Below are 24,202 nucleotides of genomic sequence, written 5' to 3' on the forward strand. Positions count from 1 at the left end.
AATCTTTGTTTTTGTTTAATTTCTCCCCCTTTTTCTCATAATTTAGGATTTTGCTTTTTGTTTAATTTCTCCCCCTTTTTTAATTTCTCTCCCTTTTTCTTTCATAATTTATGGTTTTGCTTTTAATGAGTTGCTTGCTTTTTGTTTAATTGTTTACTTTCTCCCCCTTTTTGACATCATCAGACATAGTTAACTCTTTCTTTTCTTTTTCTGAAATATTCTTTAATTTCTTCCTCTTTAGAGTTTTTCACAGATGTTTTTCACAGATGTTTGCTCCCCCTTAATATAGCAATTATCAATAGCAAACAACAACAAGGAGAAGATAATATTTCAACAGATGTATCAGAGATTGAAATATAACCAAAATATAATCATTACAAAGATATAGGTAAAAGATGATTTCATTAATATCATAATTGTTTCAATACATAAAATTCAACCAGCTAAATGTCAATACATGGCCCCAAGGTATAGATCCTAGAACAAGATACTAACTCCTAGAACCTAGTAAAGATCAAGATAAGTCAATGATCAAGACAAATCATGGATCGGAGTCATCAGATATGGTATGAGAAGATGATGGATCAGAAGTGCGTCCTCTACCCCGTCTGCCTCTGCCACGAGTAGGAGAACGAGATGAACTGGGAGGCTGAGAACGCTGAGATACTAGGGCTGATACCATGAGTCTGATAGAATCAAGTATGTTCAGTGCTCTGGAAACAGATTGAAGTAGAGCAGTGAACTGAGTGGTAGCATGCTCACTCGATCCTCTGATCTCTTTCCTCAGTAGCTCATATCCACCTTCTAATGCTCCTCTGAGCCTTCCAGCCTCTGCAGTGAGGTCTGTGACCTCAATAGTAGACTCCTGTGGCTGGGGATGGGCCAATGCAAGGACTTGCCCCTGCAAGTCAAGAACTCTGCCAGTAAGTCTCCAGACTGTATCCTCAAGCTGCTGTATCCTGACGGACTGATCTGAAATCATCTGAAATACAGTGGAGATGTGGGGAGTAATGGTCTGATCAGAAGAAGTAGCTCCAGGTGCAAAAGAAGTACTACTTCACTGGCTAGACAACAAAGAAGCCACACACTGAGATATATGCTCGATCTGATCATCAGCCAGTCTGAACTCTGATGGAGGTGCTCTGCTCTCTGGCTGATACACTGGTGTGGGCATCCTAGTAAACTCAGAAGGGCTAGCCTCAGTATCAGGAATGAACTGGGTATCTGGTGAAGCTGCCCTGAAATCATGTACAGGAGAAGATGGACCTTCTTCATCTACTCTGCCTTCAGTTCTGTCTTCAGCTCTTTCCTCAGCTCTCTCCTCAGCTCTTTCTTCAGAGCCCTTGATCCAACCACCAACAGTCTTTGTAATTCCCATTCGGTGCAGGCTGTGTTGGTTGAAAGTGTCCACATGTGAGAGCTTGGTAGGTGTCTCCCCCTCACAGCTAACTCCAAACCTCCTAAAAACTCTAGTAAGGGCCATACCATAAGGCAAGTGTGCCTTGGATCTATTCAAAGTTTCTCTCATGGCCTCTATCATAAGTGCAGGGAGGTTTAGGGGGGTCTGAGTGATGATATGAAACATGACACATACATCTCTGCCAGATAGTAAGTCATGTCTACCACTCCTAGGAAAGAATAGTTTTGTCACAATCTGATGCAGGACCCTCATCTCAATGGACAGTAGCTTTGCTTCCAATCTGTTTAAACTTCCTGAAAAAGCTTCTCCTAAGATAATTCTGATCCCCTCTTCTTTAATTGGGAGTTCCATATATGAGTATCCTTCACTAGGCAACTGAAGTATTTCTCCCAATATCCGAGAATCCAAGCATATGTCAATCCCTTTAACAGTTGAAGTCACTGACCCGTTTCCATAATTTAGGTTCTGGTAGAACTCTCTGACTAGATCAACATAGGTGACTTCCTTAAGAGAGCAATGAAGTTCCCATCCTTGATTTTTGATCTTGGTAGCAAAAGTAAAGCCTTCTTTCTCAAAGAACCGAAAATCTATATTTTTCCCGGTTTCTACTTTTCTATCAGAAAGAGGATTTACACAGGGGCTTCTGGAGGATTGAGAGAAACCTTGAGCAGGTACTGAAACTGGATTGGGAACAGTGAAAGACTGAGCATGCCTTTTCTTTCGGACAATTTCCTCAGGCTCACGGATTGACTTTCTTCTTTGGGGAAGCTTCATTTTTGGAGCCATATCCACTATAGTAGTAGGCAAGGAGAATTGAATTGAGTGGAGGAGGGATCACAAGCGAGTAAAGAAGGATTTTGGTGGAGAAAAGAAGTGAATTTTGGAAGTTCGGTGAAGTGCTAGGGCACGTTCCAACCGCGCCAAGCAAAGCGAGAAAGCACTGAAATCTCTTTTCCAAAGAGGCGATTTTTGGTGGAGAGAAGGAGGTAGAATTGCCTCGAATTTGATCCTTGGATTTGGAGCAAAAGGAGTTGGAGAAGACGGCTTTTGGAAGAAGAACGATGGGAAGATGAGTCGTCTCACAAACAGGGTTCCCATTTAAAAAACAATGAGCCCGTGGAAAGTTTGTGGGATTTACAAGTTTGCCATTGAGTCGACTCATGGGGGTCGACTCATGAAGTTCAGAAAATCAGGAAAAATACAAATAAATTCCAGAAAAATTCAAAATTTTGGGAGAAGGAATTTTGCTCAATGATAAGTTTTTAGAGAGATAAAACTGAGCTTTTGGAACCAGGATAGTTGTTGGAAATTGAGCTCTAAGAATATTTGATAATAATTAAGAGAAGTTTAGGCAAATGGATCTATAATTCCTAGATTTCTCCTAATTTCACAGAATCTATCCTCACTAAGGGCCTTTGTAAAGATATCGGCTAATTGATTTTCAGTGCAAACATATTCAAGAATTATATTTTTGTTTTGAACATGTTCTCTTATAAAATAATGTCTTATTTCAATATGTTTAGATCTTGAGTGTTGTATTGGATTTTTAGATAGATTTATGGCACTTGTATTGTCACATTTTATTGGAGTTTCATTAAGTTTGATTCCAAAATCTTCGAGTTGTTGCTTAATCCACAAGATTTGAGCACAACAACTTTCGGCTGCAATGTATTCGGCCTCAGCCGTAGACAGTGCCACCGAATTTTGTTTCTTGCTAAACCATGAGATTAGGTTAACTCCAAGAAATTGGCAAGTTCCACTTGTGCTTTTTCTATCTAATTTACATCCAGCAAAATCAGCATCAGAATATCCTAACAAATTAATTTGTGAGTCCTTAGAGTACCATAACCCTATAGTTTGTGTACCATTTAAGTATCTAAGGATTCTTTTAACAGCATTCAAATGAGATTCCTTAGGATTAGATTGATATCTTGCACATAAGCAAACACTAAACATGATATCAGGCCTACTTGTAGTTAGATATAATAATGAGCCAATCATACCTCTGTAGTATTTTAAGTCTACGCTTTTACCTTCATCATCCTTGTCAAGCTTACTTGAGGGACTCATTGGTGTGCCAATAGGTTTGCAGTTCTCCATTCCAAATCTTTTGAGTAGTTCCTTGGTGTACTTGCTTTGGGTGATGGAGATTCCCTCTTTTGATTGTTTGATTTGGAGTCCGAGGAAGAAGGTGAGTTCTCCCATCATGCTCATCTCGAACTCTCCCTGCATAAGCTTAGCAAAGTCTTGACAAAGGGATTCATTAGTAGACCCAAAAATTATGTCATCAACATAAATTTGTATAATTAGCATATCATTTTGGTTTCTTCTAATAAATAGGGTTGTGTCTACATTGCCTCTTGAGAAACCATTATTTAGTAAAAATTTGCTTAGCCTCTCATACCATGCTCTAGGTGCTTGTTTTAGACCATATAAAGCTTTATTTAATCTAAAGACATGATTGGGAAAAGCATGATTTTCAAATTCAGGGGGTTGTTCTACATATACTTCTTCAGAAATATATCCATTTAAAAATGCACTTTTAACATCCATTTGAAATAGTTTGAATTTCATAAAGCAAGCATAAGCAAGTAGAAGTCTAATGGCTTCTAATCTAGCAATAGGTGCAAAGGTTTCATCAAAATCAATTCCTTCTTCTTGATTATATCCCTTAGTAACCAGTCTTGCTTTATTTCTAATTACATTTCCATGCTCATCTAACTTGTTTCTAAAGACCCATTTTGTGCCAATTATTGAATAATCTTTAGGTCTTTTCACTAAGGTCCAAACATTATTTCTTTCAAATTGACTGAGTTCTTCTTGCATAGCATTAATCCAGTTATGATCATTTTCAGCTTCTTCAAAAGTTTTAGGTTCAAGTTGAGATACAAAAGCACAATGATTAAGTACATCTCTAAGTGAAGAACGTGTTTTTACCCCATGCATAGGATCACCGATAATTAATTCCTTAGGGTGGTTGTGAACATACCTCCATTCCTTGGGTAAGTCATTTGTACCTTGAGGTTGTTCTTGAATTTCTTCACCTTTCTCATTTTGTTCATCTTCTTGATCCTTGTCTTTTGGAGTTGCTGAATCTTTCAGAGTGATCTCCTTCATACCTTCTATTAGTGGATCTGCATCATCAACACCCTCATTCTTCCTTGAAGGAAGATCTTTAGATTCATCAAAGACAACATGTATGGACTCCTCAACTACTAAGGTTCTTTTGTTGAACACTCTAAATGCTTTACTAGTGGAGGAGTAACCTAGAAGGATTGCTTCATCTGATTTTGCATCAAATTTACCAAGTTTTTCTTTTCCATTATTTAATACAAAACATCGGCAACCAAAAACATGAAAATAGGCAATATTTGGTTTTCTTCCTTTCCAAAGTTCATAGGAGGTTTTCTTTAAAAATTGTCTTATTAAAGCACGATTTAAAATGTAACATGCTGTGTTAATAGCTTCCGTCCAAAAATATTTTGGAAGGTTGCTTTCACAGAGCATGGTACGGGCCATTTCTTCTAAGGTTCTATTTTTCCTTTCAACTACCCCATTCTGTTGGGGTGTCCTAGGAGCAGAGAAGTTGTGGCCAATTCCATTTTCATCACAAAAATTTTCAAAGTCATGATTTTCAAATTCTATTCCATGATCACTTCTAATATTTTGAATTGAAAACCCTTTTTCATTAGTGACTTTTCGATGAAATTTCGTGAAAATTTGAAAAGTTTCATTTTTGTGAGCTAAAAAGAAAACCCAAGTAAAACGAGAGTAATCATCAATTATTACAAATTCATATCGTTTTCCTCCTAGACTAGTGGTTTTAGTTGGTCCAAATAAATCCATATGTAAGAGCTCTAAAGGTCTAGAAGTTGAAATAGTGTTTTTGGATTTAAATGATACTCTAGTTTGTTTACCTAATTGGCATGCATCACAAATTCTATCCTTTTCAAAATTCAATTTTGGCAAACCGAGAACTAAATCCTTTTTGATTAATTTTGAAAGAGAATGCATGCTAATATGTGCAAGTCTACGATGCCACAGCCAACTAGTCTCATTTATTTTAGCATTTAAGGAAACTAGGCATTGCATGTCTAATTTAGTTAAATCATTCAAGTATACCATATAAACATTGCCATGCCTATGTCCTATAAATTTAATGCCATCGTTAATAGGACTCGTCACAATGCATACAGTTGATTCAAAACTTACTTTATACCCTTTATCACAGAATTGACTAATGCTGAGTAAGTTATGCTTTAAACCTTTAACAAGTAAAACATTCTCAATGTATTTGGAGGGAGTGATACCAATGTTACCTATCCCGATGATCTTTCCTTTGCCATTATCTCCAAAGGTGACCATCCCTCCATCCTTAGCATCAAGCGTGATGAATTGTGATTCATCACCAGTCATGTGTCTCGAGCATCCGCTGTCAAGATACCATTTCCTGTTTCCTTCTTGGGATGCTAGACACACCTGCAAGCACAGATCAAGTTTCTGTCTTAGGTACCCAAGCTTTCTTGGATCTTTTCAGGTTAGTCAGAATGGTTCCTTTTGGAACCCATATTTTCTTTGTGTTTGCATATTTGTTAATAAGACATGTGTATGATTTATGTCCTATTCTTCCACATTTAAAACAAGTAATATTTGTAGGCTTTTTGCTTGAATAATTTGCATAAATATCCTTCAAAAATTTTTGTTTCTTCAGGGGTTTATAACCAAGTCCAGCCTTATCATATATAGCTTTCTGATTATCAAGGATCATATTTAGCTTGTTTGAACTTAAGGTGAACTTATCTACTATAGATTTCAGCCTGTTAATTTCATCCTTAAAGTTTTGATTTTCTTGAATCAATGTGAATTTTTCAATTGAAAGAATTTCAGCTTGTTTCACTAAGGACTGATTTTTCAATTTCAGCTCTTTGTTTTTCTTCCCTAGTTTCTTTAATTCATCAATTGAATCATAGAATGCTTCATGCAATTCTTCAAAAGTAAATTCACTAGTGGATTCAGAAGTTACCTCATTTTCATGTGCCATCAGGCACAGATTGGCTTGTTCGGTTGAGGTTTCCTCATCGGAGCTTGAGTCATCACTCGCACTCCAGGTCACCATCATTGCCTTCTTTTTGAATTTCTTTGGACCTTTCTTCAATTGAGGACATTCGGATCTGAAATGTTCTGGCTTCTTGCACTCGTAGCATATAGGGGGTTGATCTTTCTCCTTTTTTATGCTTTGATCTCCTTTTGTAAATTTCTTTCTCATCCCCTGTTTCCTTTTTCTTAGAAACTTCTTGAATTTTCGGGTGATGAGAGCCATCTCCTCATCCTGATCTTCATCTTCAGAGTCATCTGTTTCATAATCAGGTGAAGTTGTGGATTTGAGGGCAATGGTTCTTTTCTTTTTGATTTCATCCTCTTGATGTTGCATCATGCTAAGTTCATGAGTCATCAAGGATCCAAGGAGCTCTTCTAGAGGTAGAGTGTTCAAGTCCTTTGCTTTTTGGATGGCAGTCACCTTGGCTTCCCAAGTTCTTGGCAGTGACCTGAGAATCTTCCTTACAAGTTCACTGTTAGTATAAGATTTGCCAAGACTCTTTAAACCATTGATTATATCAGTAAAACGAGTAAACATAGCAGCTATGGACTCATCATGCTCTATTTTGAACAATTCATATTTATGTACAAGCATGTTTATTTTAGACTCTTTTACTTGATTTGTTCCCTCATGGGTGACTTCTAACCTATTCCATATTTTTTTAGCAGATGCACAAGTAGAAATGCGATTAAATTCACTAGCATCTAGTGCACAATAAAGAACATTCATAGCTTTGGCATTTAATTGTGCCAATTTCTTGTCAACCTCATCCCATTCTTTCTCGAATTTGGTTGACTCCTCACCATCTATAATCTTGGTGGGTGTGTGAGAACCATTCACTATGATACTCCACATATCATAGTCGAGTGCTTGTATGAAAATCTTTATCCGAGCTTTCCAATAGGTGTAATTAGACCCATTGAAAAGTGGAGGTCGGTTTGTTGATTGCCCCTCAGCTAGAGAAGTTCCAACATGGGTTGCCATAGATCTTTGGCTCTTTGATTGTTAGATCAAAGAAGGGCTAGAGCACTGGCTCTGATACCACTTGTTGCCCAGCTATGCAACCCAAGAGGGGGGGTGAATTGGGTTTCTAAAAATTTTAAGCCCAACAAATAACTTATGAAGAACAAAACAATGGCTTTAAATCAATATTAATTATCTAAAGTAGTATTGCAAGGATATAATAAAGAAATAAGATAAAGCGATAAAGCACACCACAAACACAAGGATTTATAGTGGTTCGGTGCTAACCTTGCACCTACATCCACTCCCCAAGATCCCACTTGGGAATTTCAATCCACTATCCTTTGTATTCAACCCGAATACAAAACGTCGGAAACTCCGACACTAGCTATCCCAAGCTAGAATACAAGACGTCGGAAACTCCGACCCTAGCTATCCCAAGCTAGAACACTTGTTTCTCGGGTACAAGCAAACCCAAAACACTCCGATTTCAGGTTCGGATCAACCTTTCCTTGTTTTGGAAATCCTTCAAAAACAAGAGCAAAAACTCACAAAGAGTAAGAATATTTAGAGCACAGATTAATACAATAACAGCTCCTTAAATGAGCAAATATAACAATAAAAGCTTTACTCAAATGAAGAACCCCTTTTTCAGATTTTCTCAAGATGAATGAACGGTTGAACGCTTGAGAAGAGGTTGATTGTTGATTGAAGATCTCTTGAAAGCTTTGAACGATCTCTAGATCAAGGTTGAAACGATAGGCGTGAAGAATTCTCTCCTTGAAAGATCTTCCTTTTCTCTTTCACAATCTCTCTGGTATATTGTGGATCCTCTCTCTTTTTCTCTATGGATATTTCGTTGATCTCAGGCTTTTTCTTGCAAATTTCAGATCCTCTCTTCTGTTCTTCTCTTTTTCCTCTCTTTTCTCTTCACATTTGATTTCACGTTTGATCCGCTATTTAATCTGCAATTTCTTTCATCATTTAAAGCATTTTGTAGCATTAGAAGCAAGAGAAAATAATTTAGGCAGATAAAGAGCCGTTAGAGGATTTTTAGGAAGCATAAATGGCAATTAAAACGGGCAAAAAAATAGCCGTTGCTGACATTTCCCGTCACAGGGGTCGACTCATGAGTCGACTCATGCTTCAGGGGTCGACTCATGAGTCGACCTCTGTTGCAAAAACTAGAGAATGCTTTTCTGGAATTTCTTGGCTCAAATTAGCAGGGGTCGACTCATGAGTCGACTCATGCCTTGTGGGTCGACTCATGAGTCGACTCACAGGTCGTGCCAAGCCAGAAAACTAGCGTGCCAAGGAGAATTTTTGCGTGCCAATCAGCTCACAGTGCCATGAGTTGACTCATGAGTCGACTCATGCACTTCAAACCTTCATAACTTCAAAAATATAAGTCCAAACACAATAAAATTTTCACCAATAGATTTCAAATCATTTGTTCTACCAAATGATACTATCAAATCAGGATTTTAGTGAAATTACAATTTTGCCCTTGAAAAGCATAAGGACTTTTTCATTTTAAAATATTGTATCCCTTCAATCTGCTTTGTAATCATCAAAATCAATCTAGGAGCAACAGCCTCGCTGTGAATAGCCAACACACCGCAGGTTAAAGGATCAATCACACCACTGTAGCATCGAGAAAATCACTAACGAGTGAGTAGATATCTAAGTGATTTTTCGTGTTGGTCATGTTCAGTGCAAGTTATTCTCTAACAACCACCTGCACTCTCACTCCAGTATCTCCACACTGCAGACTTAAGACCCATCTATCCAAAAAAAAGATGATCCATGCACCAATCTTAAATAGATTGATCACAATCCTCCGTGATGATCCTAGGATCGAGAATATTTAAAAATTAACTACTAATAATGTATGTCTCAAATTCTCAACATCTTGAGAATATACAAAATCATCTTAGTTAATTTTAAAGACAAATCATAGACATATGCAACATGATTGGTAATAAAAAAATGATCTGATAAGTATAAAAATATATCCTAAAGAAATATATGTATCAACCAAGATTGGCTTCTAGGACACACATCTAACAGGATCGACCCTATTGAATCAAGAGTCAACTCCTGAAGAGGGGTCGACTCTAGAAAAACTGAAAGTTGGCTTCTCACAGAACTATTTAAACTACTTTTCAATCCCCGAGTCGACTCCACTAAATTTTGAGTTGACTCCTTGGTACAGAACCAATTCAAAGGAGTTTCAAATTCAATGATAGATCAATTTGAAGATTAAATTAAAGATTGAGAAAGTTATTCAAATCAAATTTGAGGGAATTAAGGTTGATCAAATTTAGAGTATACAAATCAAATTAGGAGAACTCAAAATGGAAACTAATACATTTTAGGAGAATTTTAGTAATTCAAAGTTTTATGGGAAATATCAAAATTTAGCTCAATTTATCATTTTGCAATCAAAGTGATCTATGCATAGCCATTCAAATTTTAAGTTAAGTTTCACAAATAAGCATAATGTGAGAGACTAATACATTTTGCTGAATTCAAAACATTTAAACTCACAAGGCATTAGGTAATGCATAAGATAAAAGCCATAGTGATCAACACTCAAGCATTAGATAAATCATTAAACTACAAAATGTAATCATTTTAAGCACATCATCACAATCAATCTATTATACTAATTCTACTGAAGTATGAAAAGTATTTCAATCAAGCAATTATAATATGAAACCATATAAAAAGATCATTAAAATCAATCAAACAAATATTGATGGTATAATGAGAAAAGTTTAGATTTTACCAATATCATCACCCATCCAATTTCATTTTCAAGGCATCCATCCATAAAAAATTTTCTTTCTTCATTCCATTCAATCCTTGGTGTGCTAGTAAAATTATTTCATGATTTTTGATACCCAAGCTTTCTTGGGTCTGTAGGGGTTAGTGGTCAAGGTTTCTTTTGAAATTCAAATTTGTTTAACTAATGTATGGCCAATTTTTTTAAAGTTATATTCCAAAATTTTGTGGCCAAATTGATTGCATTTAAAGCATTTAATACAATGATTTTCAGATGAAGCTATTGCAATCAAATTTTTAGAATGTTATTATTTTCTTAGAGGATTAAATCAGTTTTTGTCTTATTGAAAATAGCCTTACTATTATTTACCATTAATTGTAGATTTTGAAAACTAAGAGTAAATTTTTCTGCTATTGGTTTTAAAATCTCAATCTCCTTTCTTAACTTTTTATTTTCTTTCACAAGCTCTTTCTTTTCTTTTTGAAGATTTTTTTTTTCTTTTAGGGTAGATTTCATATTTGCATTTTTTTCCTTCATTTCAATATTTTTTTTAGCCAATGATTTTTTAGATTTCAACCTTTTTTTCTTTTTATTAGCTAAGATATTCTTTTCTTTCAAGATATCTTCTTTTTCATTCAATAATTTATTCTTTTCATTTTTTAAAAGAAGATTTGACCTTTTTAGCTCTTTATTTTTCAGTCTTAACTTATTAAATACATCCATTAATTCATTGAAAGCATCAAATAATTCATCAAAAGTAAAATTAGAAAAATTTTCATGATTTATCTCATCCTCTATAGCCATGAGGCAAAGACTTGCATTCTCCTCTTCCTCATCCGAATTTGACATGTCACTATCTCTCCATAATGCTAGCATAGCTCTTTTCTTTTCTCTTTTAGGTGCTTGCTAGTAACTTTTCTTTTTCTTCATTCTCTTTCTTCTTCATATTTTTCTCCATGAAAAACTTTTTGAATTTTCTTATCAAAAGTGCCAAGTCCTCATCTTTATCACTTTCTTCTTTATCTTCATTTTCTTCATCTGACTCATCGCTTTCTTCATATTGTGTGGTGGATTTGAAGGCAATGGTTTTCATCTTCCTTGGCTCTTCTTCTTCTTTTTGAGCCATGTTTAGTTCATGGGTCATGAGTGAACCCATCAACTCTTCAAGAGATAGCTTTATGAGATCTTTTGCTTCTTGTATGGTCGTCACTTTTGCTTTCCATTCTCTTGGCAAAATCTCAATACCTTGCAAACAAGATCATAGTTAGAATAAGTTTTGCCAAGGTCATTTAAAGTATTTATAATATCAGTAAATTTGAAAAATATTTTAGAAATTGACTCATATTTTTTTATTTTAAATATGTCATATTTATGAACAAGTTGATTTTAGACTCTTTTACTTGGATTGTTCTCTCATGAATCACTTCCAATCTTTCTCAAATTTTCTTTGCTGATATACAAGTGGATATTCTATAAAATTTTGGTACATCAAGAAAGCAATAAAGAATATTAATAATTTTTGTATTTAATTGTACCATCTTTTTATCATATTCATTCCAATCCTTTTCGAGCTTGGAAAGAAGAACTCTATTAATATTAATTATGAGTGTGTGTGGTCCTCTAGTTATAATTCTCCACAAATCATAATCTAGAGATTATATGAAAATCTTCATTTTAATTTTCTAAAAAGAATAATAAAAAAAGGATGGCCTAGAGGTGGATTGTCCTTCGGTGAATATAAAATCACTTGGGATGGCCATTATCTTTAGCTCTTGACCATTAGATCAACAAATAATTACAAAACACCTGCTCTGATACCACTTATTGTCCAGAGGTAGTAACCCAAGAGGAAAGATGAATTGAGTTCTTTTAAAAAATTCAGTTAAATTAAACCTTAAGGCAAATATGTGCTTTAATCTAAACTAAGATGTGAGATTGAGATGTAAACAAGATGATTAGTAACGAATTTAAAATATAAACGATGATAAGCTAGAGTAAAAATAAATTTAAGCAAGGATTAAAAGGATGCAAGGTATATAAACGAAGTAATGAGTGCAAGAAAGATAAATTAAAAAGAGCACAACACAAATACACTAAATTTTATAGTGGTTCAGAGCAAGCCGCTCCTACGTTCACTCTCCAAGCTTCTCTAAAAAATTCTACTATAATCATCTGACTATAGTGTATTTATTTTATTGAGCTCACAAACAAACCTAATTAATTTTTTTGAAATCATCAATCACAACCCTACACTGTTAGTTTTTCGGGCTTACTAACAACCCAATTGATTTTAACCTAAGTCAACCAATTAAAACCTTTACAATATCTAATTACAGACTTGGACTGGCCTAATCCTCAAGTTTTTTTCCTCCAAAGAAACTTATAAAGAAATTACAAAACAATATATGAAAATTTAGATACAAAACAGGAAAACAAAAAAACCTCTTTTGAGGCGTGAGGAAGAGGCTGCATGCTTGGCTGTTTTGAAGTTTGAACACTCTTCCTTAAAGGCTGAGAGGATGAAGAAAAATTTTTGAAGATCTCTCTTGAATGCTCTCTGAATTTGAAGCCCACACTCCTCTCTTTTCTCTTCTTTTTTTGGATTTACAAAGAAGCCCACACTTTTAATAATTTTTCTTTGATAATCTATTTTTTTACATTTTTTTTTTTTGATTCTCCATCTTTTAATAGGCTTGATAATGGTTGAAGATTGAGATTGGACAATTAGAGGGCTTGAAGTAGCCGTTGGAGATGAAATAGAGCTGTTGGGGACAAACTGAAAACTAGTCGTTAAAGTCTGTCCCATGGCTCGAGTCAACTCGATTGTCTTCGAGTCGACTCCTGTCACTCTCGAGTCGACTCGAAATCCTGTTGAATCGGCTCAGCCATAAGATCTGAAAAACAACTTTCTATTCTTGAGGAGTTGATTCGGATTCTGCTCGAGTTGATTTGGCCCTCGTGCCAGTGCTTCTCTCGTGTCAGAGTCGATTCCAATTTTTTTGTGGTCGACTCCAATTTATCTGAAATTTAAAAATATTTATTTTAAGCTTTCTTTCAGCGAATGGATCGATTCTTTTTGCTTTGGAGCCGACGGTACCAAATCTGATTTTTTTTCTTTGAAACTTTTGACTTGATGATTTTTGTAAAGATTTTTTTTTTGAATTATTCCTTCACCTTAAACATCTGAAAAGATCTGCAACCACTCTTAAAATACTTAATAAATCAAAAGCTTCAGATTCCTGATCAGCAATTGCCATAGATGGACTGACCTTCTTACACGTCACCTTAATCGGGGTCCTTGTAATATCGGCATCCTGTACTTCGACATTGCAGCATTTGGGCAGACTAGGAACCACCCATTGCCCTTTTGAACCAGGACTAGGTCACGACAAGAATTGACCATAGAAGATGCCAAACCATCATGCCGCTGAGATTGGAATGCTCCATCAGCTCCCAACTAACCGCCCTTGGTTTTATCAGAGTCCAACGAGATCAAATCCATTGAAGGCGGCTTCTGAAGTAGGCCTTGCAGCACCTGGGCTACGAGCCCGTTTTGACTTATTAGAAGTCATCTCGACCATGCAAGAGTCCACCGGTTCTACACCATCTCCAAGCTCCCGAGTTCCTCCCATCGTGATCGATTCGGTTCAGAGAGCAGCTGAAAACTGAATCCAGAGACCGCGACGAGCCACCTTCGACAGTTTCTCCCAACCGTCTGACCTCATAGGAAAACTCGGAGAGCTCACACGAACTCGGCCGGGTTGGCGAGCCACTCGAACAGGAAACTCGATCGGCGTCCTCTCCGTTTGATGCAGCATCGATGACTAGGTAACCTCAGCCTGGTTGAAATCATCCACGAACCAAATGGCGACCGTCGACAAGTATCCCTTTCGCCTGGAACACTCGATGACTCTTGATGTTTGCCGGAGTTCTCCGCCGCCGCCATCTGGACGAAGTTCTCCGACTGCAAGGGCCTCGCATCCGCTCTCGCTGATGGCTCCAAATCAGGATTTCCCCAAAAAAAAAAAAAGGAAAACCCTTCGTTGACCCTCGGATCGAAACACCTGGCTTCAAGAAATCCATAGGGTCGATCTCCACTTTGATTCTTGCAAAGCCAAATTTTTGGAGATTACCAGTGAAACCATCAAATCCCACAGGTTTCCCAGCCACTGATGCAATGGAGAGTATCATTTCCTTCTTCCAAAACTCCATCGGCAGCTGCGGCAGCCGGATCCAAATCACCGTCTTCTTCACCAAGTTCACCCCTGGGATAAAATCCGGGATCCATGGAAGATGGAACCATCGCCAGCAATTGTTCTGCAACCTTCCATGAACCACTGGAGAGTACCGTCTCTTTCTCCTTCTCTGATGAAAACCAAAGAATATTATGGTCATCAGCAATGGAAAACACTTCAATATCCGTTTGCAATTTGTGTTTCCCTTTCAATTCCCGAGCAATCCAATCGACCAAGGCATCTAGAGATCACCGCCGGAGTCTCTCATTCTTTCCTTGAAGTACCCAGCTGATCAGTCGGAAATTCTAAAACATCCGTAAAATACTTTTGAGGATTCTCCATCTCTTCCTCAGATAACATTGGGGGATTCCATGGCGTCCGCCGGGGCTGACCCCCCACCACATTCGCCTATGATTGACCTTGCTCCGTCGCCTCATGAGGATCGCGACCATCACAAGCAACGGTGGTCTCCTTCGTACCACGTTCTGCCAATGCCACCGGAGGAGGAGCATGAAATTTGATGCACTGCCCCAGAGGGCGACTCTTTTCGCCAACTGGCGCCGCTATTCCTCTCTTTTCTCTCCGTTAATTTTCAAACATACATAATTGCAAAGGCAAATGCGCCACAAGATTCCCGTTTTTCATGCTTGCCGGTCACCCAACAGGTTGTTTTTCCCCGCAAATAAATTCCAAAATAAGGAACAAGCAAGAGATTTATTCAACGATTACCACATTTTATTCACCTATACTCGGCATAATTTTACTTTTGATTAATGGGTAACTAACCGTAGAATTGAATCAATTAAATAAATCTATTCGACTGGGAGGGTCAAATAATAACTATATTCTGCTTCTGAGATAGCTCTAATCCATCTCCTACTGCGAAAAATACTTACTACTATTCTTCATTCATTCCAAATAATCCAAGCTATTCAAAGGTTTATTCAGAATCTCCAACCAAATATAATTACATATTATTTATTATTATAAAAACAGATAAAGTTGACAGTGAGAATTACTGAAAAAATAAAATATATTCAAATTTTCCTTGTTCAGATTTTTCATATGCTTTAACCAAACGCTCAATAACTTCAACCATAGAGAATTAAGCTTTTCAAAAGATTTAATCAGGTGACTTCTAGCATTTATTCGTCTCCCTGCATCATGAAACGCTATCATCATATCTATGTTTTAGATGAGACAAGTACATGTATTAGCTCTAGGGATAAGCCAACCCGTCAGACATTAACCATACTAAACTGACCGTATTCAGATGCCCAACAAAAGTTTCATATAATCCAGCTAAAACTTCGTCCGTAACAGTTAGTTCACAAGATGGGGGCCGCTACTTTTGAATGGGAGAACACAGGAGTAAGTAACATACTTGACACTATCCAGAAGCACAACAACAAAGATTCGAGAAAGAGACTTTGGTGAGATCTTGGCATCGCCATCCCCATCACCAGCCTCCCTAGGATCAGCCAGCACAGAGACCACCATCGAAGTAACATATTTGTTATCATGCAAGTTGCTGCTTTCAGAAGGCTCCGCAAAACGTTCTGTATCATTGAGAGTAGTTCCAGGGAGTGGAATTGGCTCAGGATACATTACCCTCCTATTCTTCATCTTCCTTGGATAAGCAGATGGAGGAAGCTTCTCGGTAGCATTAGCAACAGAAGTATTAACAATTTTTGTGGCAGGAATGATGCCACCTGGAGCAGAGGCTGGTGAGACATCGAACTGGAATACTTCAGTGCACATGCCAGAACTTAGAATTGGACCTGCCAAAAGATACAGTCACGACATTAAGAACTCTGGCAAGTTACCGCAATATCATATACATGAGCAGCAGTATGCTAGTCAAAAAATAAAAATTCAACAGCAGGGTAGTCTCCCCATGAAGCAATCAAGTTTTTCAAATACATCATTCACAATGGGAATGCAATGAAGCCTACAAAATTAACTATATTTTTCAGGAAAAAAATAAAAGCCTGCACATGCATCCATACATGCGGGGACATGAACATATGTGGCACAGACATGGTATGTCTACATGTGAAAGTGTATGAAGCAGGCAAGGGTCTGGGAACATAGTTCTGGGTATGTGCGTGCTTTTGCAAGAGAGCATCTGTGTGTCTGTACATATGCATGTACACATCTATCTGTAATGTCTGTTTGCATGCAGATATTTGCCTCCGTGAGGTCATGTTTAATATCTCCAACAGAAAAGGGAGCCATGATAATACTAAATACAAAGACAGAGACAATGCTAAATGTGCTTAATTGTGGTCATGTTGCATCAACTAAACTAGATGGACTGATTTACCACCTGAACTACTCATATTTGATAATTTAAAAATAATGCTCTACATGGATTTAGATAGATGGCCACAATAAGTTGAAAAACATGAAATGCTCAAGTCTAAGATTATTTGTTAGATCTTCTCGAAACGATGAAGAATTTTAATGTAATACATATCAAGCTTCAGAATTGATGAATAAAGTTCTGAACTACATGAATAGATTGACAATAAGCATATAATTAGCATAGTTTATAAAGTTCTGAACTACATGAATACATGTCTCAGTACAATTTTTCCGCCAATTTTGGGAATCCTTTATGTACTGAACATGTTTAAGGTAACAAATACTCCAACAGATTATATTCTTAAGTAATATCAGCATATGCATATCAACAGCACAATTACATAATTGACTTCCAATATTCATATCCTGAAGGAATTTGAAAATATATACTTACTTCATAATTTATGAATTAGTAACAAAACTTAGTATAATAATCTATAAGCGAGACCTTACAGAACCTATCTATTTTTCCCAGGAATAAACAAAATCAACAATAATGTAAACCTTATCCTCAAGTAAGAACCATTAATAACTTTGCTATAAACAATTTTGAAACATGCAGTACAATCGTCTGTTTAGAATTTAATATTATGCCATGATCATCTATTTAATCTTAAAGAACTTTTTTAATACTTTTATTGGCTAAACAATGAAACCAATTAAATACATCCTACATATTGGATTGCACTTCAATTCTTAGGAATATGCTGGTTGACACCAACACTCAAATTCATATCCCAGGAGCTCAGAAAATTTCCATTTATAATTGCCTAGGTAGATATCAAAGAAGAAAGAATCACACTTCAATCACACCATGTGTTGCATCAAATACTGGTCACTGATATTTGTAGGATACTTGTCAAATACCTTCTCTCCCCCCCCCCCCCCCCTCTCTCTCTCTCTCTCTCTCTCTCCGAATCTTTACCTTTTAATGGTGGCATGTTAATTTTAGAGTTTATTATGTCAATTGTATTGCATAAAGTATACATTGTGGATTATAGATTTAAATGACGACCAAATGATGGTGCTTATGGACGTTGATGTATAAACTATGGACTATGTTATGAAAAACCATAATCCTTTTTAGATGATATTTAACATATATAATTAAATATCTCTAATTAGTGTCCAAGACATGCTGTATTAAATTTTTTCAAGATTTGCTGTATCAATGCATCCATGTCGTGGTATCTGCATCCTATATCCGCATCTACTGGCTAATCAAAGAACATTTACAGCAATTCTTATTGAGGATAAACTAACACCAAAATGAGGATGTGGCAGACTTGTAGTTACCTCAGAAGCATTTCTTCACTCAACTCCAATTGAAAAAACAAAATTAACAGTAGAATTCAGTTTGGAAATATATGAGGTACTGCTACCAACACATTTGAAGGTTTAGCAGCCTCCTTCAAGAAGGCTTCCACTTCTTAAACTAATTTACTCAATGTGCAATCCCATTGCAGGAAGATTATAAATGATGATGATCAGTGTCACACATGCAAAAGCAGCTAGAAGCATCCACCAAAAGGTTCCAAACCAGGAACACTAATAATTAACCAAGGGCACCGCAATGTATATATGGTCCAATGATTGTTCCACATCATCACAAAGCATCATGTAAGTCCTCATGCATAAAAAAATATTTACCACTAAAGGCAGTGTAATTAAAAATGAAACTAAACTTCTCATGAGGTAATCCATTCCATACAAGATGCAGACATTAGTTACAACCAAGGGAAACTTACTAAGGAATAGAATATGGACTTCTCAAAAGAATAAAAAAAGAATGAAGGACACCTATAATTTGGAAGCAAATCTGCTTATCACTTCTCATTTATAAGCACTCACCAACTTCTAAATTCATAGATAGCCCTCTCAACTGTGGAAGATATTTTACATTGATTATCTTCATATATTGTACATCATTCAACAAAAAACTAATCCAATTACACTTTCGATCATCTATGTCAGTATCTCAATTATTATATAAAATCATCAAACTGAATCCTCATCCTTAACCTTTGTGATACTATAATTTCAGCATTTTCTTCTGAAAAGCTTATTTCTATTGTCTTAAATAAGTGTATGCACACACACTAACCCCCACCGCTCCGTAGAAACACCCCACCAAGAAATAAGAGAAAAATAAACAAGGGGGAGGGTAAAAAAACATCATTCTCATCATCCTAAACTAATAAGAGAACACCATTTTTGGACTCAATTTGCTTCATCGTATAAAATAAAAGAAACCCTCTATTCCTTGGGGATTTGATGTAGAAGATTACACATAGCCCACCTTTCCTCCTTGTTCACCATCACTTCTGCTTTAATACATAAATAAACTCTCATGAATAGTACATAGATAAACTCTTATGAACCACATTTCATGGTTGCAGAAGCAAGAAAGAGAAGGACCTCAGTTGCACAAACATCCTATTTTGGTGTCATGTCCTCCCAATAACTCACTCAACTCCTAGTACCAAAAACTTGTAAGCTTTCTAATACTCATACCATTAGCTATCCTTAGTGTAATTTAATCCAGATCAAACAAGTAATTTGCGGCTACATAATTCGCATCACTAAATCTAAAACAAATAACCTTGTCAATAAAATGCTATCAAAGTACCATTTAGAATTGCATGTCAAGAATACCAACATTTTATTTAAGTACATTGCCTCCTCATTCCAGCACCCAAAACTGCCCTTGTTTAATACAAGGTAATGCCTGCTACCATGTAATATATCACACTCTAAGTAACCAACACCAATTGCTTTTTGCAATTTCTCTAGACTGTACATGCATGGCAAGCTGATAGAAGAACTCTAGCTAAGTTATAGCAAGAATTATCAACAATGCAAACACAACCTAACCATGTATTCCCTCAAATCATATCTTCAAAGGTATCCCCACCAAAAATTTATCCTTCTTATGCAAAGACTCACTAAATAGCTTCTAAAGCCTCATGACCAGATGAAAATAGACATCATTAGGTGTCGAATAAAGATGACAAAATGAAAATTGGACAAGCATTACAAGTTCTACAAATGCAGCAATGCCAGACAAGCATATGCATAAACAAGCAGCTACCATGCCTACCTGCAATTCCTTCACGGAACCATTGTTGCAAAGGCCCATCAACTGGAATTGACTTTGAATTGTCCCCAAATAGATCTTCGGAATCAGAAGCAAGTGCTCTCTGATGCTCAGCTGAGCTCCTATATGAGTTAGAATGTCGATCCACCTCCCTTCCACTTTTAGGAAGGGCCAAAACCGAAGCCACATTATTAGGGATAGCCGGACCTGTCTCTTTACCTTCTTTAGCTGATGATTGCTTCGCCTGGTCTATAGATTTTGTTTGTGCCATGGCCTTCTCACTAGCAAGAACAGAATGGATTATCAAATTTCCATTAATCTTCACATGCTTTCCATTTCTTGGAACATACAGCAATGCAGGAAGAGTCTCGCTCAAGTTCAGTTTCACTTTGAAGACAGACCCATCCGCTCCAGTCTCGCATCTCCTACCAGCGCACCTACCAATGCCTCCTTCACCAAAACTCATTTTTCCATCATGTAATCCAATTTCATCAGTGCTATTCAGACCCCTACCATGGCCACTGACACTCAAAATTCTACCTTTAGATTGTCCAAAGATCCCACCTTTCACGGCAGCTAATCCACCAGATACTTCATCTCTACGCCCTACAAACCCAAGATTTACTCCTGGAACTACACTTCTGAAAAACAGCATAGCCAACAACAGCCCCAAAAGGCTCACGCTCGCAACCTTCTTGGTCTTGCTCTCGTTCTTCTTGCTCTCAGATTTCTTGGCCCTCGGAGCTGAGGTGGGCTGCTGGGGCTTTAGTTTAGGTATAGGAACCAAAGGAACCTGAGACCCTTGGGGCCTCAGGGAATACCCTGGGATCCACGGGAAGTGCATGGGCACTATCTGTGGAGGAGGGTAAACACCCGGCGGAGCGCAATTCCCGCCGCTTCCACCCAATTGTTGCCGTAAGCTCGCATTCTCTGCCATGATGTACGAGATCTTGGTGTTCAATTCATGGATCGTGGAGTGCATGGACTTTACCTTTTCCTCCAGCTCCTCAACGTAATGCTTCTTCCGCAGCCTCGATAGCTGGGCGCTCTCCCGATTCCTCATCAGCCTCGCCTTCCTCTTCTCATCCTCCTCCTCACTCCCCGCATTAAAAACACCCGCGGAGTTCCCCTCCTCAGACCGCCGATACTTGCTGCTCCTAGGGTTAGGGTTAGAATTAGTGTGAGCGCATCCGTCCTCTCTGTCCGTCTTCCTCTTGAGGTTCCACCCGCTCTTCTCTTCCTCCAACTTCGCCTCCTGACTGGTGACACCGGAAGAGTTGCCGGAATCGGGGGAGGAGGGGCCACTATTCCGGGAAAGATCGGAGCTTTGATGGGGATAGGAGGAGGAGAAGCCGGATCCGTCGTTGGCATTGGGTCCCGGGGATCCATCGCTGGAAGGAGGGAACGGCTGGTCCTCCGGCGACTGGAGCAGATCCTCGATGGGGAAATCGATGCTGATGTCGAAGTCGTCGAAAAGGAAATCGGCCTCCAAGTCGGCGGGGAGGGGAAGATCGTCGAGAGAGAGGTCGGGATCGAATAATGGCCCATTAGAGGCATGGATCGAGGAGGGATTGGGATCGAGGAGGGACGGATCCGCCATGGCTTGGGGTTTCAGCCAGAAAAAGGAGGGAGATTTGGTTGGGTTTAGGAGGAAGTTGAAACGGAAAAGAGTCCGCTTTCGGTTGACGTGCGTTGTACGCACGACGCCGATTCGTGAACCTTCCTGGTTTGGCTTTTATTGGCTCCATTCCCCTTTTTGGTTAACAGCGTGCAAAGGTTGGACAACCGTTCCATGCATCCAAACGAATTCCGTCGAGGCATGGGATGGTTGGACCTGGAAAATCTGACTGGTGGTGAAAAGTATGGATTCCCCCTCGGAATCTCTAATCTACCGTATCAGAAGAAGTCTATACAGATATACACTGCATGGTAGCAAAACTGGCATGCATAGTATAATTTTTCCAAAAATAAAAAAGATAAATATAATTGACTATAAAATATACTTACTAATAATAAAATATGAAATGGTTGAAATAATTAAACAAAAGGCTAAAAGAACATATAGGTTAACAAAAAAAAAAAGATAAAAAAAATTTGATGGCAATATATTTGATTATATGAAGTTTTTAGATACATATACTTTTCATTTTAAATAGGCTGAAGGGAGAAAAGATACCATTTGGAAGGGAGGCCGATGAAAAAGCTAAAGAAAAAGAAGTCGTAGGTGTGATAAAAAAAAGATTTGATGTGTAGGTTCAATCATATCAAATTATCTCATATATATCTATCATGAGAATAATCAATAATCAATTTTGAAATTAGCTAGCAATTGTATTTCATATTACCAAAAGATTTCAATCTTTGGATGTGTGTTTTAGATCTTATAAATTTAATATTACCTAAAGAAAAAAAAAAATTGGAAGGGCATTGAAACAAAGTATACATTTGATTCCAATTAAATCCTTACATTTGTGTCTGAAAGAATAATGTCCAACAAGCCAATCGTACTTTATATTGCAATAGGATTTCTTTTGATCTTTCTACTCATGTACATAATATTTTTATGAATAAATAAAAACTTTATGTTTCATCATATACTGCATCTTATAGTTATTAAGATTATGATGAGCCTCATAGATTAGGACAATGGTTTTAAAATCATAATAAGATCATGTCAGTGAGACTTAAAATCTAAAAATTCTGATCTAAAATATTTTCAATTGTTGGTATATTGAGTCGGAGATCAATGTTTAATATTTTCAAAAAAACTGACATATCCTTTGTATACTCAATGGAGAAGGTGGTTGATCTCACAATCACTTGTATGGAGACACTGATACAAAGATGTGGATGCTCATTAGAGAATGAATTCACTGAATTGACCCATCAATAAGAACATCTTGTGGAGTCTTACTTACATGTTAAAAGATGGTTCTCTAAGTGAGAGCAGTGTACCTGATCTTTAGACCTGAGACCACCATGGTATCTTATGCACGTGAATTCATATTTTGGTTCATACTCATTCATGACTAAAGTTATATACAAGATATTCTGGAAATAGTGGATTGTGTATGAAAGTTGTGAGTAGGTCAATAATAAATCGATCACTCCTAGTAAGAGAAAGTCACATCCTACATACTTTAATCGTATGATGATTAAAGAAGTCTTTGATTAAAATAGAATAAAAATTAGAAAGAGTTTCTAATATTTTTGTTATAGCCCAAACCAAGCCCACTAAAGCCCATTAAACAAAAAAAAAAAAAAAAAAAGAAAACAGAGCAGGAAGACTCCCGATCGGAGTCTTCCTCTTCTCCGATCAAGAATCGGAGTCCTAGGGCCATTGAAAGACCCTAGGACGAGCTCTATAAGAACCCTTCCCCTCTCCTCTATGGGTAGACCCTTCCGTCGTCGTCGATTGCCGGAGATTTTTCTCCGATTTTCCCGTTTGAAGCCGTGACTCCTCGACCCGTGTTCGCCGCGATTTCTCGCCGGTGGTGGTCACCGGAGGTTGTGGTAAGGTCTCCCTCCTCTCCCTCTCTTCTCTCCCTTCTTTCCCGTGCCTGTGTGCACGATGGCCGGCGACGGGTGTCGCCGGATTTAGTTGGAGAAAGAAACCCCCCCTGTAAGCCGCCTCTTTCCTCTGATTTTCCGGCACCGACGGTCACGCCGACCGCCGGCCCTGGTCTCTCCGAACCCGGGAGAGTCGGCCGTTGCCGCCGGCCACCTCCGGCCATAAGATGGCCGTGATCGATCGATCAAGGCACGGGGACCTCTAGGTCCCCTGTTTCGGCCCAATGAAAGCCCGGGAAGAAAAGAAGAAGAAGAAGAAGGAAAAGAAAAAGAAAAAGAAAAAAAAAAAAGAAAAGAAAAAGAAGAAAAAGAAAAGAAAAAAAAAAGAAAAGGAAAAAGAAAAAGAAAAAAAAAAAAAGAAAGAAGAAAAATAAAATAATAATAATATAATAATAATAAATAGGATTTTCTCTTCTCTCTCTTCCATGAAGAAAAAGAAAAAAAAAAAAGAGAGAGAAAGAAAGAAAAGAAGAAAGAGAAAAATAAAATTAATTAATAAATAATGAGATAAATAATAAAATATGAGAAAGAGAGTTTCTCTCTCTTCCCTCTCTCTCTTCAGCTTGAATTAGTATTTTTCTCTCTCTAGAATTGGATTTTCTCTCTCTACTTTCTCTCTCTAGAATTCTCTCTCTAGATTATCTCTCCTAAGATTTCTAGAATT

The 24,202-nt window shown here is 37.4% G+C and overlaps 1 protein-coding gene across 1 annotated transcript; it reads right to left on the reverse strand.

Annotated features, from left to right (window-relative positions):
* Positions 1-15,778: 15,778 nt before the first annotated feature.
* Positions 15,779-21,681, reverse strand: LOC105035446 (bZIP transcription factor 39). The gene is made up of 2 exons (XM_010911003.4): positions 19,972-21,681; positions 15,779-16,285 (listed from the first exon to the last, which is right to left on the reverse strand). The coding sequence occupies exons 1-2, from the start codon at positions 21,566-21,568 to the stop codon at positions 15,828-15,830; spliced, it is 2,055 nt and encodes a 684-aa protein (XP_010909305.1). The 5' UTR covers positions 21,569-21,681; the 3' UTR covers positions 15,779-15,827.
* Between the last annotated feature and the right edge of the window lie 2,521 nt (positions 21,682-24,202).

This window comes from Elaeis guineensis, chromosome 1 (genome assembly GCF_000442705.2).
Source record: "Elaeis guineensis isolate ETL-2024a chromosome 1, EG11, whole genome shotgun sequence".
Lineage (NCBI taxonomy): Eukaryota > Viridiplantae > Streptophyta > Magnoliopsida > Arecales > Arecaceae > Elaeis > Elaeis guineensis.